Here is a 21,815-nt window from a genome sequence, read left to right as displayed (position 1 = left end):
TTATAAAGATCATACACCATGATCAATTGGGATTCATCCCAGGGATGCAAGGATAGTACAATATACACAAATCAATAAATGTAATACATCACATAAACAAAATGAAAGACAAAAATCACATGATCATATCAATAGATGCAGAAAAAGCATTTGATAAGATACAGCACCCATTTATGTTAAAAACTCTGAACAAAACTATTCCTCTGGGAATAGAGGGAACATTCCTCAACATAATAAAGGCCATATACAAGAGACCTACTGCCAACATACTCAATGGGTAAAAACTTAGAGCTTTCCCACTAACATCAGGAACAAGAAAAGGATGCCTGCTTTCACCACTCTTACTTAACATAGTATTGGACGTCCTCAGCAATCACACAAGAAGAAATAAAAGGCATCCAAATTGGAAAGGAGAAAGCAAAACGGTGACTGTTTGCAGATGACATGATAGTATACATAGAAAATCCTATAGGCTCCACCAAAAAACTACTTGACCTAATAAGTGAATTTGACCAGTGAGATACACAGTCAATATTCAGAAATGAAAGGCATTTGTACACCAACAGTGAAATATCAGAAATGAAAATCAGGGAAAAAATCCCCTTTGAGACAGCAACAAGGAAAATAAAATACCTAGCAGTAAACCTAACCAAGGAGGTAAAAGTTGGGTGCTCAGAAAACTATACAACACTAAGAAAGAAATTAAGGAAGGCACAAAGAAATGGAAGCATATACCATGTTCATGGATTGGAAGAATTAACATCATCAAAATGTCCATACTACCCAAGGCAATTTATAGATTCGAATCAATCCCTACTGAAGTACCAATGACATATTTCACAGATATAGAACAAACATTTCAGAAATTTATATGTAACTATAAACTACCCGGAATAGCTGCAGCAGTTTTCAGAAAGAAGAACAAAGCAGGAGGAATCACAATACCTGATATCAAACTCTCTCACAAGACCACTGTGATCAAAACTACTTGGCACTGGCATTAAAACAGGCACATAGACCAATGGAACAGAAAAGAGAGCCTAGAAATAAACCCAAGTCTCTGTGGTCAATTAATAATTTGACAAAAGGGAAAGAAGCATAAAATGGAGTAAAAATAGCCTCTTCAAGAAATGAAAATCCTATAGGAGAGCAGGACAGCTTCGTGCAAAAAAATGAAACTCAATCACTGACTTAACACCATACACAAAAATAAATTCAAGGTGGATAAAAGACTTAAATATAAGTTGTGACACCACAGAAGTCTTAGAGGAAAACATCGGCAGGAAAATCTCAGACATTCCACTGAGCAACATCTTCACTGATACGTCCCCTAGATCAAGGGACATAAAGATAAAAATAAAGAAATGGGATGTCATCAAACTAAAAATTTCTGCATGGCTAAAGAAAACAGCATTAAAATGAAAAGAGAACCAACTATATGGGAAAACATATTTGCCAATGATACCTCAGACAAGGGTTTGATCTCCAAAATATATAGAACTTACACAACTCTAAGAAGACAAGCAATCCAATTAAAAAATGGGCAAAGGACTTGAACAGACACTTCTCCAAGGAGGACAGAGGGTTCAGAGACATATGAAAAGATGCTCAGCATCATTAGCTGTCACAGAGAGATGCAAATCAAAACCACAATGTGGTACCACCTCACACGAGTGAGAATGGCCATCATAAACAAATCAACAAACAAGTGTTGGAGAGGATGCTGAGAAAAGAGAATCCTAGTGCATTGTTGGTGGGAATGCAGACTGGTGCAGCCACTGTGGAAGACAGTATGGAATTTCTTCAGAAGACTAAAAATGGAACTACCTTTTGACCTAGCAGTTCCACTGCTGGGATTATATCCTAAGAACCCTGAAACACCAATCCTAAAGAACTTATGCACCCCAGTGTTCATAGCAGCACAATTTACAATACCCAAGTGATGGAAGCACCCTGAGTGCCCATCAGTGAATGAGTGTATCAAAAAGTAATGGTACATTTACACAATGGAATTCTATGGAGCAGAAAGAAAGAAGCAGCTCTTACCCTTTTCGACAGCATGGATGGAACTGGAGAGCATTTGGGGGTGTTTGGGGGAAAATGCAGACAACTGTAATTGAACAACAATAAAATAATTTTAAAAAATAATCATGGGAAATATTGAACATGTAAAGAAAATTGATAACACATAATCATACTGTTGACATAGGGATGTGCATTTTTTTGTTGTTTTAGAATTTCTTGCAGATAAATAAGTGTGTGTGTATTAGGTTCTGAGTGTGTGTGTGCTTAATAACCCTTCACAAAATTGAGGTGATAATAAACCTGTAATTTTGATCCTGCATTTTTACCTTAGCATTTTTTCATGAATGATATCCTACGTCATTGTTTTCTGAGACACATTTTAATGGTTTTTCACTGTCCTATTTTATGGATGTACTACTCATTTTTATTTAACAAATCCCCTATTGGAAAGGAAGGATACTATGAAATATTTACAATTTAAAATAAATGGACTTCCTATATTTGTGTTTAAATCTTTGATTATATCTTTAAGGTAAATTTCTAGAGTGAACTTTTGGGGCAGAAAATGTACATGTTTTAAAAATTGCTAGCTATATGAGAGAGATCTATATATTTATATATATATAAATATACATGAATATATATGTATGAATTGTCCTTCAAAACAATTGACCTAATTTATTCACCCAACAGCATTAATTTGTATTTCCACTTCGCCAAACATTTTAATTTTAAAACCATTAGTTTGAGAGTTTTTTAAATTGATATTTCAAATTTGTATCACTTTGATAAATTGTAACAATTTTTTGTGTCTTAATTATATATATATTATATAGATGATATTTTGGTGAATTTCAAGAGCATAAATTTTCTCATTTCCTATCATGGCATTCCTCACTATATTGTAAATATATGAAACATTTATATGTTGCTGTGTTTTTAAATTAACAATATTTTTTAATGTTAGAGGAATTTAAAATCTTTAGTCAAATCATTTTTTATTTTAACTTTGCTTTCATGTTTAGAAAGATAATTTTATATTAAAATGAAATACATCTTTATATTATTTTCTAGTCCTAAAGTTTAATTAATTTTGTTTTTAATCCTTGTCATCTGAAATTTATTTTGATGTATGTTATAGGAAGGTCAGACTGAATATTTTACTCCAATGTTAAATCAAATGTCCCTGTACCTATAGTAGATACTCGGTGTAAACAAGTAGGTTTTTGTTTTTTTCCACTGATTTTTGAAATACCAAATTTATTATATTTTGAATTCTTGGTCAAATTTTTGGTTTTTTTAATTGATTTTAACATTTTTATTCCAAAGTCACTGTTTAGTTATTGATCTTTTCCATAATGTTTTTATATTGATTCTCATAAATCTGTTCTGTATTTTCATTTTATCTCCAGAATGAACCTTAGGTTATTTTTATTTATTTAAAAATCGCACTTATATTTTGATTGAAATTACATGAAATGTAGAAGTTATTTTTGGATTAATGTCATCTTTCCAGTTGAGTAATCTTTTCATTCATTAATGTTGTTCATTGCTTCTTTTGGGGTCTTCTTTTGTGTCTATTTAAAAAGAAAATTGTATTTTCATCATAAAATCATAGTACTGATGAAAAGATTTTCATGAGTATTTGCAAAATTACCTTAAAACCAGCCTGTGTTCTATGAAATGTTTTTTTCCTTTTGTTACTCATTAGAATATTTTCATCTATTTGCTTATTGCTGTTTCACTGATGATCCTTTAAAGGCTTCTTTATTGCTAATCACATCATTGAAAAACTTTCTAAATGTGATCAGTTCTTTTTTCCATTTTCAACTTTTCCACTCAACCTTTGCTGCAAAACAGATCCCTACAAAACTTGTTGTTTTAAAATAACAATGATTTAGTCTCATCCTTTTGTGGTTTGAGGGTGTTTCTTCTGTTCTTATCTAAACTCACATGGCTGTGGGCTGTCAGCTGCTTAGCTGAGATGGCTGGGACAGCTGGACTCTTACCTGGACTTTATCTCATAACAGTAGTCTCAGAGTTCCAAGAAGGCAAGCCCCAGTGCAAAAGTATTATTTTATTTTATTCTAATGTGTTTATTTTTGCTGCAATATATATATTTTTTAATTCAAAGTGAATCAACAGTAACACACCATAAGTTCTTTTTGATATGCACTAAAATAGTGACCTGGAAAACCTGTTTTTTATGACAAAGTATAGAAGGCTTGGTCACATTTAAATCACTGAGAAGTAGAGATAACTATTACTGAAACTGTAATAAACAGTAATGTCCATAACAATCTTCCTAGTCCTTGTTTTAATACTTACAGTGCAGTTGCTAGATGGTAAACTAGTGCATTGTAGAAATAAAAGCAAAAATAAACCAAAGAAAAGATGCCACAAGTTTAGAATTGTTAAATGGTTAATAGCTTAAACTTTGTAATCAAATCTGTCATTGGGTTATTTAAAACAAATCCTTCTACACCTTGCAGTGTATGATTTAACCTTTACTTTTAACACAGACCAAGTTTAAAACTAACAGTAGAGATTATAGAAATGAAAAGATTTTTGCTACACATGTTTGCCAATGTCCCACTGACCAAAGCCACTCGAACCCAGGGTCTAGGTGGGAAGGAACTATTTACCGGTATATGGATATCAGGAAGTGTATTCATTGGGGGCCATTATTATTATATTCTGCCATACCTACTCTCTGGGCTTTTTTTTTTCCTCCTCTTTTTTTTCTCACTGTTTATTGAGAGCACTTTTATAGGTATTTGCCCCTGTGAAAATGATTTTGTATTATTTTAGGGATATTTTTAATTATAGCATCAGCAGAATCTAGAAATGTTGAGATTTTTAAAAAATATTTTGGCATCTCTCTGAAATAAGCAATGTTCTTGACTTTCTCTTTGAATTTATATTTATAACTTAATTCACTACCACATTTTGGTTCTGTTAATAAAAGCAAAGTTTAAACAAAAAGTAAATGTGAACTTTGTTTAAAGTGTGAGAGCAACATGCTCCTAAGGATCTCTGCCCCAATTTTACAGCAAGAGTTCTATGAAAAGATAAAGTAAAAGATCTGTATAAGATTAAAATTGCATTGATCTTCATGCAGAAGAAACATAGGTCATGTTGGGAAAGACAAAGATCTTGTCTGTTTTATAAAGTATTTTACATTAATATCTTTGAAAGATTTTGAAGGGTAGATTACTATAAAATTTGTTAATACTACCTTTATGTGAATTCACTAACATTCTAGTTGAGAAACATGAGTATTATTTGAAAAAAAAAGTCATTAGAAAAATGTTTTTCCTTATTGAAGCAAATTGGTAAAAATCATGATCTTTATAGTCCATACAAGGGAAAGGGGATAATTTTAAGTCAGGAAAAACTCTGCATTGAAACAAAATTCCCATCACGGAATTTTAAAAATTGCTGCCCAAAGACAATTTCTATAATGTTACAATAATTCAAATGCCAATTCAGATGACTTAAAAAACATTTGGGGGGATGGTGGTGACATTGGCTTTATATTACTAATACAAGTTTAAAGTCTAAATGTCCTTGATCTGGTATCTGGATTACCCTGTCACTAGCTTACCCATTCTGCAGTCTTATCTCCACACAGCTCCTTTATCCTGTCAGAAGGACCCTGAAAACAACACATGTATTGTGCATCTGTGCCTTTCCCATTTATGTCCTGACTTTGAATGTGTTATCTTGACATGTTTTGGTGTCCTTTTAAGCTACACCTCTATGTATTTTTCCCAATGCTGCAGCCTATATAATCCCACCCCCTGCAAAACCATAGGCACCTGTAGTTTGAATCAGAGATAAATAAATAATCACATACTGTTCATGTGCCTTGATTGGATAAGCCTAGTAGAGGAAGTCTTACAATTTTTTTTTAATTTGGTCCCTCATAGCACTTTGACAAAGCCATTGGCAAATAATAATTGCTTAGTGTATCTTCCCTGATGTTAGGAGATAAAATAATTTTGATATAATTTATTTTTCTCCTTTAATAAAGGGATAGAATGGGATCTTCACTAATGATTGAAACAGCAAGAAACCCCACATGTCCTAAGGTAAGTTAGAGTATATAACACCTAGCTAGAGTTGAAGATGAGGTGAAAATACTTATGCTGAAGGCCTTTTATTAAAGAAAAAATCTAGGAACCTCTTTTAATAGATTATATTGATTCCTTATATATTGAGTCATTCTATGAAAATATGTGATCATTAGACCTTTTCTATATGTAGTAAAAGTAAAATAAACATTTAAGAACATGAAAGACTGAGACTAAAGATAAGGAAAATTATCATAAGGGGTTAATCAAATCCAGTGAATAAGAAAAATTGTGGCATTTTCTCTCCTAGAAATTATATATGAGTCTTAGATATAGATAAAGGATTAATATACATATGGAATCCTAATTTTAAAAATGTTATGTTACTAGAATAAGTCTCAGCCTGGCTTCTCTTTCTTTATTTTGTTTGAAACACAATGTACTGAGTATTGCTTCAGTTCTGTGTTCTTTGATAATACTTGTTATTTTAAGGAATAGGATTAAGGAATAGGATTTCTGCACCCAGGAACTCCATGCAGTTTGTATTTATTTTTGGATAACAAGTTATAACCTTGAAAAAAATCAGATACTGTTCCCTCTATTGGTCTTTCACTCTTGTTTATTTATATTTTCATTGATTCTTTAGGTATTAATTGTGCACCCAATGTGCCAGAATTGTGCTAGGTACCTTGGATACATTAGTGAGTAAATGCAGACATGGAATTTTATAGTCTAGTAGGGCAAAGTAGCATTAATCAAATAATCACACAAATGAAGTAAAGTTTCCCTGAAATAAGTTTTGTGGAGCATAAAAACAGTTCTCTGAAAGCATGTATTTACAGGGACTTGAGGGAAGGCTACTACAAGGAAATGAGATTTGAGATCTCAGTGTGAAGGCTGATGAGTAAGAGTATGCCTGGCAAAGGGAATGACCTCTGCAGGAGGAATTCTGGAGATAGTCAGGAACTGGAGGAGTTCCTGAAGACTAGAGCCTACGGATCCAAGGACACCTTGTGAAATGAGGCTGGAGTGGTAGGTGGATCAGACCAAGCAGGGCCTTAGAAGCCATGATACTGAGAGGCAGAGTTCTTTTGGAGAAGACCTTTGTACTGCATACCTCTCATTTGTTCCCCTGAATCATCAAGGCTTCTTGTTTGTTTTTAAATCATGGGAGTTGTCAACTTTAAATGATAAAGAATAGAGTGGATGTGGGGGAGGTTTAGCTACCTCGAATGGTAATTCACACATAAATGGAACAGTCCACCCATGTTTCTTAATTCAGCCTGTCTGTATACCAATAGATAGAAAGATCTTCTGTATTATAGTATATGGCTAACTTTTATTCGTAGTCTCCTAGAGCTACACTTGGATCAATCATAGGAACTTGGGCTAAGGCCTTTAGTTTATATGAGAGTAAAGCACACAGGCCCCTGGCAGGGCTTGACATGGGACTCTTAACAGCTTTGGCCTTCTCAGTACCTTTCACTGTTTAACTTTATATTTCAGGTCATTAATACATATTGCACATGAATACAGCTGATGTTGGTAAAATCTGAGACCCAGGGTGATGCACATTAGTTTTTTAAATAAAAATAATTACCTAGCTGCCAGTTATTAACTATGATCAGAAAGTCTTAAGAGTTTATATAGTCTGAGTTTCAATTGTTAATGTTTTCAAAGAGCATAGGAACAAAACTAATTAGTAAATTATATTGTGAAAATAGTCTTTATCTTTAGGTAGTTTTTATTTGTTGCTGCTATTGCTGTATCTGTTATTAAATAAAGATCTACAATTGCATGCCTTCTTGAATTTCTTCTTAAATAATTGTCAAATCATGTAGTCAAAAATACCTTTTATGTTTCTCAAAATTATCTCAGTCTTTGTATCTACTTCTTTATAAAGAAATACCTATTTTAAAAGATTGGGTTCCCATTGCTTAATATTATAGTTATTTTTACATTTATCTTGATGGGTAGACTTGTAGGTTTTAATTCATACTACTAAAAATGTTTAATTTTTGTAAATCCCAAGTATTGCTGCTTACAGTGGGTATCGTTCACTTCTTACTAGGTAGCTGCAGTAAGTACCATAGTAAACAGAGGGATAACACCAAAAGCTTTTGTATTCAGAAACTATGGTCATTTTCCTGGCGTCAACTCTCATTATTTGGGAGGCTGTCAGTACAAAATGTGGCAGGCCATTAGAGCCTCATCTGCTGCTCCAGGCTACTTTGCAGAGTATGCATTGGGAAATGATCTCCATCAGGTAAGTTGAGTCTTTGGCCTATCTTTTAAAACTTTACACAATTGCTTTAGCCAGGTGGCTCAGTTGGTTGGAGAGTCATCCCATGCTAGGGGTGTCCAACCTTTTAGTGTCCCTAGGTCACGCTGGAAGAAGAGTTGTCTTGGGCCACACATTAAATACACAAACACTAACAGAAACTGATGAGCAGAAAAGAGGTTTTGAGTAAATTCACAATTTGGTGTTGGGCCACATTCATAGCCATCCTGGGCTACATGCAGCCCCTGGGTCATGGGTTGGACACCCCTGTACCATACACTAAAAGGTCATGGGTTTGATTCCCTGTCAGGGCACATACTCAGGTTGCTGGATTGATCCCTAGTCAGAACATGTATGGAAGGTGACCGATCAGTGTTCTCTCCCACATTGATGTTTCTTTCTCTCTCCCTCCCATTTCCTTGCTCTCTAAAGTCAATAAACATATCCTCAGACAAGGGTTTAAAAACAAAACTTTTACCTGATAAAAAAGAATCAGCACTTATTAAATGTCATTGAACTTAAAGTAGATCAGTGAAGGAGAATTACTTCTTCATGTTTCCATGTGGTAGAAGATGTACAGTACAAGATTTTTTTGTTGTTATTGTTTGTTTTTCTTTAAATTAACAAGGCTTCTGGCTTAAAGAGCATATTTTAGGAAAGATTCTTTGTATTTTCCATAACATGATGCATAGCCAATTACAATAATGATTGGCTTTCCAAATTTGACAAAAATTAAAAATGAAACACAGTCCCTGGAAGTGCAGAACACAACCTGTCTGACAATTTGGGTGGTCATTTAAAACATTTTTTTTCAAGTTATCATTAACATTAGAATATTGTATTAGTTCAGTTGTACAACATAGTAATTTAGTAATTTATTTGTAGACATTTATATAACTTAAGAAGTGATCCCTCTGATAAGTCTAGTACCCATCTGACACTATAGATAGATATTGTATTATTGACTATATTCCCTATGCTGTATTTTACATTTGTTGGTCATGTTTTGAATGAGAGGATATAATAAAATAATAATAAACACTTCAGTTACTTATGTGCTAGACACTTTATAGTCCTTTGTATGCATTATCTCAATCATCACTGTTTATGAGGTGGAGTTATTTCTATTTTACAGATAAATTTGAATCTTTAGAAAGGTTAAGTAACTGGACAAGGATCAGAGCTATTAAGTGGCAGGATGCTTTCTGTAATTACACTCAAAATTTATGACTAAATGATATATAAAATTGAATATTTGTGGTAATTCATTCCTTTCCTGTTATATAGACTCATTTCCTTATAAATTTTTTCCTCTGTCAAAAGTGTTTCCCACTTTGCATGGAATTCTTAAATCATAACTTATATTAAGTGATAAAAGCAATAAAGGTTTTGAGTTGATAGTGCTGAAATTTATATATTTTATATATATGCTGAATTTTTTATAGAATATTCCACTTAAAGTTAGTCCCATTTGATGTAATCAATAGCTTTAGCTTTTCTCTTTAGTCAGTGAAGTATATGGTATGCTCTCTTTATTTGGTATTCAGATATATGTTGAGAAAAATAAACTAAAATTTTGACAATTTTCAGATGTTATTCAAAACATTATACATAGATCTTCTGTATAAACTACATATCAACTATATAATTTTAATTTATATATGTCAGTGTTTAATAACATTTTTATCAATTTTTTCCTATTTTTCATATAGTAGGTTTAAATATATTTTAAAATGTGACTGTTAGGTCTCATTTTCTTTCTATCTTTGTAGTTTAGAGATTAAAGTAGGATTTCTTTTGTCTTTGGAGCCAATTCTATTTCTTTGTCAATCAGTCATTGTTGAATTATGTAAGACACTTTCCCTTCTTGCCTTTCTCTTCTTCCTTCCACCCCCTAAAGACAGAAGTTATGGAGTTTTTCTCACATTGATTCCAGGCCTTACTGGTCAAAATAAAATTTTTATTTTAATATGTAGCTTGCTGTTTTTAACAACTATATCTCTCTATTCTTACCATGTCATAAATCATCAAGTAAGAGTACATTCAAAATATAGTAGTTAATTTTTATACAACCATCTTAAGGTGAAGGGATTAGCCAAAAACATACATGCATAACCCATAGACACAGACAAGTGTGGTGATGCCCTGAGGGAAGGAGAGCTAGGGCAGAGGCTGGGTGGCAGTGGACAAAGGTAGGGGTGAATAGGGGCATTTGTAATAGTGTCAATAGTAAAAATAAAGTTAGAAAAAAGATGGTTGTCATGCTACAAAATTGCCATTATGACAAATATTAGTGAAAGTCTCAAATAAGTCACTGCATTTCAGAATCGTATGTTCCCAGGTTTTCTTTTTATTTTTTATCTAAGAAGTAGTTCTAAAGTTTAATTTGGCCCTGTAGAGTACATGTAACAAAAGTAATTTAGTGGTCCTTCTTCATTTCAGATAGGTCAGTGATACTTCTTTTCATGCTTAGCCATTTCTGTTTTGATGACCCTAATCTTTGAATTTAGGTTGAAATAACTTCTATAAATTTTATGTAAAGCATATGACCACATGTACAGAGGATGCATTTTTACATAAATAGTGACTGACTTCAGAAAGATTGGCACATCGGATTTAATAAGAATATTCAAATGGAATCTGGACTCTGAACAAACCTTAAGTAATATTTTCTTTACTGCCTTCTCTTCTAAAACTTGAGGAAGAAATGGGGTATTTTTTCTCTCAAAGACAATATGAAAGATTGATTAGCATATTCTACGATGTGCGTGATCTTGATTGCTTAAACAAAGAAACATTTAAGCAGAGTTTCTTTTCATTTCTTCAGAATTGCCAAGAAGTTTAAAACTAAAATGTACTTATTACAATCCTCTTGTCTGGTAGTTCTTGGAATACTCAGTTATCTCCAGACTCATTTTTAAAACTACTTTTAATTGTCATGTGTGACACATGTTTTTAATATATAAATTACTTCATATCCTTTTTGGAATCAGGAGAGTATAAATTATATATTAATATTCTATTTCAGCAGTTTTTTGAAGGTAGTGCTATAATTGATTGTGATTGGAAGACAACTGTATGTGTTTTGAGTGGGCCTCAATGCTTAAGGAGCTGAGAGACCAAAGAATGGGGCAGACAAATCCAGTTTGTAGTTTAGAGTTTAATAGAGGACTTACATGTAGAAACACAGTCCTGGGCAGTAACAAGATGAAATGGATCCCCACAGCTTCACCCCTCATACCATGTGCTTATATCTCTGAAGCAATGAGAGTGCTCTGATGATCAAAGGTATGAGGTGCTGGGAAGCCCTGGTTCCAGAGATAGATGAGTTAAGAGAGTGACAATGTTGAATGCAACTCTCCCTGGAGGGAGAACTGGAAATCCTGTGATCAGCCCAGAGCTCTGTGTACATACTCTATCAGTCACCTGGGGGAAGCCAAGAGGCTCAAGGATCTTCATTTACCCAGATGTCAAGATGGCAGGTTAAGGCGGAGTCATTTATGTTTTCACACAAGGCAGATGGACAAATTTCATTTGCCTTTGATTGTAAAGAGCATATTATACGTTTATCACATGTCCCTAGAATGTTATTTTCAACCCATGGTCATAGGAATAAATTCAACATCAACAGGGATTCCTAATTTGGGGTGCAGTGAAGAATGAAACTTTATTCAGTGCAAACAGTTTAATTATGATACAGAACAACTGTGAGACCAGCTCAGTAGTATACAGCTAAATTATGAAAAAGCACAGCTGTGAAATACCATGGCTGGAGGTGCTGGGACCAGGCCCCTCTTTGGCTAGACAGCTCTGCTCTGCTTCTGTTCAGTCCACTCAGGCCTGTTATGCCCTGCTTCTCCCCTACCTGCTCTTCTCTGCTTGATCTGGCAAGATTTTCTTTGGTGTTCAGCTACAGCTTTGGGACATAGCCCTCAGTCTGTGGTTAGAAGAAAGGGAAAGTGTGGTCTCAAAGCCAGAAGGGAGCTGACTTATATAGAAGTCCCTACCCTTGATGCCTGGTTGGTCTGCCTCTGGAGCGAATAAGGACTCCAAATCCTCCCCAGTTTGATTGGTCCAAAAACACTGTTCTGCTAGATCGGAATAAAGCTGATCTGACTGGTTGGTGAAAATACCGATGGGGGATATAGGTGCACAACTCTGATTTTGGGTGGGAAAGCCTCAGTGTTACTGGCTCACAGTAATATTCCAGGAACTCCTTTTTAAGGGCTGGCTCAGATGGCAAAAACCCAGCTCAGGCAGGCAGTTCAGTGCTGGAAGCAGGCAATTTAGTGCAGGATTTTCTCTGAAGTATGATTGTATGAAAAGCCTCTATGGGGAATGGCTGGTAGGCTCTGTTTTTGTTTTTGTTTTTTTTTTTTTAATTTGAATCCAATTAAACTACTGAGAGCCCTTTCTTAGTAGGTATTTTCTTTCTCATTGTTCACATTATAAAGTGGGAAGACTTACTTTTGAGTAGTTTCCAATGTATTCTCACTTCCCTGCCCAACTAGCATTATATTTATCTTGAAAATAGTACTTTTTACAGTTATTTCCCTCTTATTTCCCCCTTCCCTCCTCTCCTCTAACTTCTCTCTCTCCCCTGCCAAACCTGCACAGATTTCATGTATACAGTTTGATGAATTTACATATAATAGATATAACCCTTTTATTCCCTGTTTTAGAGAAAAAGCCTGATTAAATTGTTTGCATTAGGGGATTTTGATGACAGTCTCATATATTTTTACCTTATTTACATTTTTAAAGGTTATGTTCAGAACTCAGGAATGCATTAACCTAAAGGAATTGTGATACTTCATAAACAATGTAGGTAAGAGTGTTTTTAGCAGAGCTTGCCTAGCATCTGCCAAATTGTGTGTCTGCCAGGCCCCACACAACTATAATTTTTGTTAATGTTAGACTATTAATGTACAACTGTTAATGTAGTGAGCACTTACTCAGTGCTAGGCACTATGTTAGCCATGAGAAATATAAAGATTTTAGTAAGTGCTAGCATATTGTTTGTATTTCCTAGATTCTACCCTCAAACTAGAAGATTATAAATATAGTTATAGAATGAGATGATTAAATTCAATAATAAAAATTAGTACAGGCTTAAAGAGTAGTAAAGAAGATGTGACTTCTGTCAGGATTCGCTTTACAAAGATGTTTTGATTTGAATTGATATATAAAGAATGATAATTGATTAGGATAGAACCAGATGGGGAGGACAGATGGACTGATTGTGTAATAGTTGCAGAGTTCTCTGTTTGGGGTTGATAATTTTTTGGAAATAGGTAGTACTAATTGTCCTCAAATATTTTAAATGTAATTAATGCCACTTTGAATCTAAAAAATAGTTTAAAAGACCAATTTTATGTATATATTTTACCATGATAAAAAATACACTTTTAAAAAACTTAAAAAGAAAAAAAGATGATATGATTAGGAGACATTTATATTGTCCATTGGTTATTTTCTGGTAGGTGCTCTGATTTATGATTTGAAAAGATTAAATATACATTGAAAGTAATTAAAAAGTGCCTAAAATTTAGGCCATTAAGTACATGCACAATGTTCTGTAGATAAAATGTAATCCTGCATATACCTCTGAAATTATTCAATCAGTTTATTTTCGAAGTCTTTTTTACCTCAGCACCTAGCAATGTGCCTGGCAAATGCCAAGTACACAATAAATAAATAAATAAATAAATGTGAATTTGACTACTTAAAGGAATGGAAAGGCTACATAAAATACCATAAACATAACATTTGCCTAATGACTTGCTGATAGAAGAGGCATCTGACAAAACTGGGCTAACTGTAAACAGAGTTTAAGGGATGCTAAGCCTCACCACTGGAGTAAGAGTGAGTACCAAAATACTAACTTCAGCACTTTTTTGAGGCAAAGCAGGTAAAGTGTGAAAAACAGGAATTTACTTTGAAGCATGACAACTTTTTGTTTTGGGATTAATCTTCCTATTACCAATTCTTGCTAAACCTTATTTGTCTCTTCTTTTCCCTTTTGGTCTTTTCTTATCCTTCATAATAGACATAATAATGAAGTGTTTCATTTAATATACCAGATGATTAGAAGTTATGCAGAATATAACTATAGAATTTAAGATAAAAATAGTTGAATAAAAAAGGTAACTTTTGCTGAATTAGCAACCACGTTACCTCAGTTATAGGATGGGTATCATTCTAATGTACTATTAATTGAAAACAAACCAAAAAGTTAACAAGATTAAATTTGACCTGAGAAAACTTTTAGGAAATAATTATTATTACCTCCATTTAAGGAAACTAAGCAGATATTTAGAAAGTTAAACAATACAAGTTCCCGCCAATTCATGACTTTCAAAAGATAGCTAAATTTAAAAATAGTGTTTTTTAGCTGGTGAATGGATAAACTGTTACATTTGAATAATTTGAATAATTAACTATTACTCAACCATAAAAAAGGTATGAATTACATGGATGAATCTCAGAAGCATTCTCTAGGTAAAAGAAACCAGACTCAAAAGACTAGAATCACTATGCTGTGTGATTCCATTTATTTTGATAACAAAGTAATGTGTGGCCTTGGAGAGTAGGGAGAATACTTTTTGTCAATAAGAGGATTATGGAACTGAGAATCCCAGGTATTGTAAAGATGTGAAGTCATGTGGGTAATAAAAAGGATTTCTGCCCTTTGCACATGGGCTAGCAAGTAAGTCTGTGAGCACACGTGCTGGACCGACTTGTTGAATAGAAGTAGTGACTGGAGGTTGGTAGGTTGACAATACTGGGGATAGTGGTGGCGTAGTGGAATAGCAGAGTCTTTAAAGAACGTGAAGGAAAGTGGGCCTAGTGCACTAAAGACTTGTCACACTCACCATAGTGATAGGTTTAGCAGGTACAGTCTCAGTTCATCTGCTCAGTTCATCACACACCAGGGATCACGCTTTTTGGCCTGTCATAGAGTAGGTAGGCATTTAAGTTTTTAATGAATTAAACTGAAACAATCTATTTGGTCAGAGAAGCCTTACTTCTTACAATCTGAACTTGCACTTGATAAGTTTAGTTTAGGATTCTGATGTTTTGTGCATATTCTCTGCCATTCTGTGAGTTTAGGAATGATTCGACTATTAGTGTAGCATTTAAGTATCTTACTAAAATTTACACTGAAGATTGGGCATGTTGAGTCTATGATAAAGATAAGTACAATGCTAGCATGTTTGCTTTTATGTCATTGTGCTCCTGGTACACATTTCCTTCTTCCTGACTAAAGAAAGGAGGAAGGTTTCACTTTTCTTAGCACACCTACTGCCATTTGGGGGCAAATAAGGTGAATCCAGCCTTCCCCCACTCCCAACATTTTTCTCCTGTGCCAGACCTGGGTCATTCATAGAGCATCTTTCTGTTGTTTCTAGGTTTCAGAGGCAATCTCAAGTTAAGCACATCTCAGCCACAAAGGGACATTTAGGAAAAGAGACAAAGACCCGAAATATGGTGGGCCTATGAATAAATGTGCCCCTATTGACAAGAAATTTCTTTTAAAAGAATAGCCTTTTCTCATGAAAGTCACAAATGTGGAAACATAAGATACTCTTTTGAAGAGATGTATTTGGAGAGTGGAGGAGGTTGGCAATTCGGGAAGGTAGAGATTAGATTTGAAGTGGCAGCAAACAACCCATTCTAAAATGGCAAACAGAGCCAACACTGAGAACATGTGATACAACAGCTTTTCTGAGAGTCCACACAGCCCTGTGTGTTCTTGTTATCATCCCAAAGGTATCATAAAGCTGCATGTTGGGGATGCATCACATATGCTGTGATAAAGGACCATTAACCTCCCATTGAATATTCCTTAACTAAAGAGCCAGTCAGCTTTCTCTGGAAAGTGTAGTTCTATTTTGGAACATTTCTATGTTGTTGTCATCTAGTGTAATCTCAGCTAGTTGAACCAGGCTGTTATTTGAGATATCTGGTTTTGAGCAAGTTGTTTTGGTAATATTTAAAATGAAGAGTTATAATTACCAGTGATTTGTGAAATAAGTGTGACCCCTCCTAAAATAACTGAATATAAGTACACAAAAGGTTAGAAGAGTTTCTCCTCACAGTCCATATAATACATTTTAGTAACAGTAGTTAGTATATTTCATTAGCAGAGCAAAGTCCTGCATAATGTTTTTAATGGGGCCTTAAGCTAGAGACCACTAATACTGACAGTGGTGGAGGTTTAGGGTAGATGATTTTTCACAAGGAAAGAAAACCACTTGGGAGAAGTTTCTTTGATTCTTTGATAAACTAGTTTTGTAAAAAGGCAGGCAAATGATTACCTCTCTAGAAGTTGGGGTGCTGTGTGTTCTTTTTACCTTTATTAGAAACTTGCAGATTATTTGAAAGGAAAACTTGTTAAAGTCCTAGGGCCAGTACTAAAATAAGTTGCTGTTGAGCTCATTTAAAATTGTACATGTATCTGTAATCAAAACAATACCTAATCGTTGGATTAAAATTTTGGAACTGGAATGGACTTTACAAATTATCTAGTCTAACTTTATTTTTAAAAGTGTAGCCCTTGCTGGCGTAGCTCAGTGGATTGAGCGAGGGCTGGGAACCAAAGTGTCCCAGGTTCGGTTCCAGCCAGGGTACATTCCTGGGTTGCAGGCCATAACCCCCAGCAACCGCACATTGATGTGTCTCTCTTTCTCTCTTCTCTCTCTCTCTCCTCTCTCCCCCCCCTCTTCCCTCTCTAAAAATAAATAAATTAAAATCTTTGAAAAAAAGTATGATGTGTTCAACCAATGAGCTAATGAGTACAAGAGCTGAATTTAGAATTTATAAATATCAATATCCCTAATCTGTGTTTTCCCCACAATCCTTGAAGCCTCAAGAAAAATTTAAATACATTATATATTTTTAAAAGTGTATGGCATTTCAGAAAAAGTTTATTTTTTAAAAAAGATTTTATACGAGGGGAAGGGAGGGAGAAAGAAAGGGACAGAAACATCAATGTGTGGTTGCCTCTCGTGCACCCCCATACTTGGGACCCGCCGCAACCCAGGCGTGTGCCCTGATTGGGAATTGAACCAGCAACCCTCTGGTTCATAGGCCAGCACTCAGTCCACTGAGCCACACCAGCCAGGGCAAAAGTTTAATTTTTAAATACACTCTCTGCTCTAAGGAAAACCCTGCTATACAAATCAGTTCATTTGCCAGACATTCTAGATTACCATAATTTTACTGTACTAGGACATTAAAAAGGAATTTTGAAGGAAAAAAAGTATTTCACAAGAAAATTTAGTTCATTGTATATTGTTGCCCAAGAATGTTTGAGTTACTATGATGGCAGTACCTTCCTTTAAAATATGTATTGTGTTATTGCATGACAATTAAAGGTTATATTTTTCTTCTTATCATTGTGGAAGACATTATTTCAAAATTTTTTTTTCAAGTACTAGTATTGAATTCAGTAATGTCTTACCTTCCAGGAGAAACGGGTTGTTTTCTACTCAGTATGTTAGTATCATTTCAGTTAGGTTCTTCATAGAATAGATGACTCTTGGATAATATTCTTAATAGAATAGATGACCTCTGGGCCCACAATTTCGAGAATTAATGGGGGGTTAGTTGAGCAAAGAAGAGGGCTGTGACAGAGTATTTGAGATGACAACCAGAACAAGCCATGATGCAGGAGAATGTGGCTCAGTCGAAACTGCAATAATTCAAAAGTGAGCTAGATGTAGGATTAGACAACCAATTCTGTGTAACTGCAAAATCTACAATTAATAGGTAAAAGTTAAGGGAGAGATTGTGCTTGTTGGAAGGAATAATTCTCTGGCGTTCATAGGTTTTCAAAACTTGAATGGACATTAAAACCACGTTGTATATTGGTTTTACACTCATTCTACCTACATTTTAATAGTAATCATCCGCATATTCTACCCTCTTTCCTTTTGAATTCTTCAAAATCATAATTGATTATTGATATAAATGCCTAGAAATAAAAGTTGCCTGCTTTGTTTAGGTTATGTCTGCATTATAATGAATGTGATACTTAAAATTGTGCTGTCAATAAAATTTCAGCTTAAATTATTTGCATTAATTTAATTGTATTTGACTTCTGAGTGAAGAACTAGTTTTGTTTATTGGAACCACAGTTCTTCTCTTAGGCTTTATATAGACTCTATATTAACCACTAAGCAAAGGATAATATATCTTTAAAAAGCAATTCAATTCATTTTAGTAGTTTTGAGCAAAATGGGTAAAGTAGTCCAAGAAGTTCACAGAACCTTCATAAGAAAGGAAAGCTTAATAAGGCCAGTGAGTTTTTGCATGACTTTCTGTAGCTGTAATATATAAAATAAATTCACTTTTAAAGGACCTTTTGTTAAAAAAAATTAAAACTACAATGAGATATTACTTCACACTGGTGAGAATGACCATCATAAACAAATTAAACAAGTGCTGGAGAGGTTGTGGAGAAAAGGGAGCCCTAGTGCACTGTTGGTGGGAATGCAGACTGGTGCATCCACTGTGGAAAACGGTATGGAATTTCCTCAGAAAAAGTAAAAATGGAACTTTCTTTTGGCCCAGCAATTCCACTGCTGGGATTATACCCTACGAATCCTGAAACACCAATTCAAAAGAACCTATGCACCCCAATGTTCATAGCAGCACAATTTATAATACCCAAGTGCTAGAAACAGCCTAAGTGCCCATCAGTAAAGGAGTGGATCAAAAAACTGTGGTACATTTACACAATGCTCCTCCCCTTTTTGACAGCATGGATGGAACTGGAGAGCATTATGCTAAGTGAAATAAGCCAGGTGGTGAAAGATACCATATGATCTCACCTATAGGTGGAACCTGATGGACAAAACAAACAAATGAGCAAAATAGAACCAGAGACATGGAAATAAAGAGCAAACTGACAGTGAACAAGGGGAGGCAAGAGGAGGAGGGGAATAACAGGAAAGAAGGGGAAGGGTTAAGTCAAGGAACATGTATAAAGGACCCATGGACAAGAACAACAGGGAGGATTGAGCATGGAGGTGGGGGGTGGGCTGGGCAGGGGAGAGTAATGGGGGGGAATGGGGGCAACCAATTGAAATAATAAAAGATTTAAAAAATTTTTTAACTTTTTTAATGGTATGTTATTTTTGTAAAATTTTATTTATATTTTATTTTTTTTAGAGAGGGAAGAGGGAGAGAGAAAGAAAAGGAGAGAAACATTGATGTGAGAGAGGAACATCAATTGGTTGTCTCTCATATGCGCTCGTCCAGGGATCAAACCTGCAACCCAGGCTTTTGCCCTTACCAGGAGTAGAACTGGTGACCTTTCCCTTTGCAGGATGATGCCCAGCCAACTGAGCCTCACCAGTCAGGGCACTTAAAGAAACCTTCGTTATTAAATAATATGTTGTTGAACTTATTATAGTCCAACTTTCCTTGTTAGTTTTAAACTATTTATAATTTTTTGTTTTCATATTTGTAAAGTATAATTTTACTTTTAAGAGTTTTGTGTTATGTTTTCTTGTATTTTCCAGGATGGAGGTTTGCTTCTTAATAATCCTTCAGCATTAGCAATGCATGAGTGTAAATGTCTTTGGCCAGATGCCCCATTAGAGTGCATAGTGTCCCTAGGCACTGGACGTTACGAGAGTGATGTAAGAAACACCATGACATATACAAGCTTAAAAACCAAACTGTCTAATGTTATCAACAGTGCTACAGATACAGAAGGTTAGTTGTTCGCTACCTTAGAGCACTTTAACTTCTAGAATTCAGCTTTTGTAGAATATGCTGCTGCTTACTGCAAAAGAGTATGTGTTATGTCTGTATTGTAGGCTTAGGAAGCACGTGGGAGCAAGTCTTCTATTGTTTTTATTTCTCTCCACTTATTTCTTTTAAGTGACCCTAGAATAGAGACTCTTCTCCATGTGGGAGTTAGGCCTTTGCCTATTTAGAGATGGAGAAGTATCTATAGCCGGGTTAGCACAAAGGCTTAGTTGGAGTCTCTTAAGCCATTTAAGAAACTGGTAAAAGAAAAGGAGTCAGGTTGGTCCAAATATACACACAATAGTGAGAGAATTAGAATATTTACAGCATTAGATTATTTAGTAATACGGAGACAAACTGGAATTAGAATAAGTTCTTTTGCCCTTGATGCTCCTGTAATCTAGTCTTTATATGAAAGCTGAAGTGATTTTTTAAAAAACATAAATCATGTCTTTTACCCTGCTCAAAACTCTCTATGCTTCCCCTCATACTTAGAACCAAATCCAGCAGTCTCATTCACTGAAATTTACCAGGCCCTGTAAAACCCAGCTTTTGACTACATCTCTTCCTCCTCTCCTTCCCCCACAAAAATGTGTCCCTTTTATAAAGTATCCATCTACACCTTAATTTTTACTGTTCCTCAAACTTACTAAGAAGTCTCCTGCCTCAGGATCACTACATTTGCTGTATTCTCTTCCTATAAGGCCTTTCCAAGGTATGTGCTTGATTCGTTCCCTTATTTTATTCAAGTCACTGCTCAGATATCATTTACTTAGAGACCTCTCTTGACCACTTTCCTACCCCCTCACCATCTCACTCTAACACCTTATCCTGTTTCTTTCTTATTTTCAGTCCCTTAGAGCATTAATCTCATTTGGATATATGTTACACATTTGCTTGTTTAATTGCCTGTTATCTCTCTATCCTACAAGAATGTAAGGCAGGAATTTATCCAGTTGAATATGTTGATTTCACTGTCTGGCACTTAGTAGACAGTATTTATTGAATTTCTAGTTTTGGCCTTGAGATCTATGTCTCCTTATTTTACTATTTTATTTTTAAATCCTATGTGAAATAAATTATTAAATTTTTAAAAAGAATTGTTACCACTTAGCCTCTTGCTTCTGAATCTCACTTTTTCTTATTAACATGTTATTAGCTAACTCATTTGCCTACGTAAGGACCTTAATAACCCACGAAGGACTTTCATCTATTCAATGATAACCCAAGAAAGGCTGACATACGTATTGATTTTTTCACTGTGTGAAATTTTGTTGTCAAATCAAAATATTCTTACTGCAAGCAATCTACTGAGAAAAAGATAAATTATGTAGTTTCATATTAAACACATACCTTGTCCAAACCCTATGATGAGCTCACTTCATATTTTCAAGAAATGTGAAATGCTGCCGTTCTATACTTATTTCACTCTAGTTAATGAAGAATTTATATGGCTGTGCAAAGAACCTGAAATAGGCAAGACAGTTTTGAAAAAGAACAAAGTTGGAGGACCTAAACCCTCTGATTTCAAGACTGAAAGTACGGAAAGCAAGGGACTATGTTATTTGCATAAAGATAGACATAGATCAGTGGTACATACTAGAGAGTACAGAAGTTGATGTATACATGTAAGCTCAAAAGATTTCTGAGAAAAGGAAATTTTCAACAAA

General features: G+C 34.6%; 1 protein-coding gene across 2 annotated transcripts in view; it reads left to right on the top strand.

Moving 5' to 3' along the window:
* PNPLA8 (patatin like phospholipase domain containing 8) overlaps positions 1-21,815 on the top strand; it is a 54,194-nt gene that overhangs the window by 29,574 nt on the left and 2,805 nt on the right. For both annotated transcript variants that reach the window (XM_028525318.2, XM_028525319.2), the window contains exons 7-9: positions 6,062-6,119; positions 8,173-8,367; positions 19,914-20,109. In XM_028525318.2, the coding sequence (XP_028381119.1) occupies positions 6,062-6,119; positions 8,173-8,367; positions 19,914-20,109 (449 nt within the window). The remainder of the gene's footprint in view (positions 1-6,061; positions 6,120-8,172; positions 8,368-19,913; positions 20,110-21,815) is intronic.

This window comes from Phyllostomus discolor, chromosome 10 (assembly GCF_004126475.2).
Source record: "Phyllostomus discolor isolate MPI-MPIP mPhyDis1 chromosome 10, mPhyDis1.pri.v3, whole genome shotgun sequence".
Taxonomy (NCBI): Eukaryota; Metazoa; Chordata; class Mammalia; order Chiroptera; family Phyllostomidae; genus Phyllostomus; species Phyllostomus discolor.
Note: the sequence above shows the minus strand (reverse complement) of the source record. Positions and strands in the feature narration are given on the sequence as shown.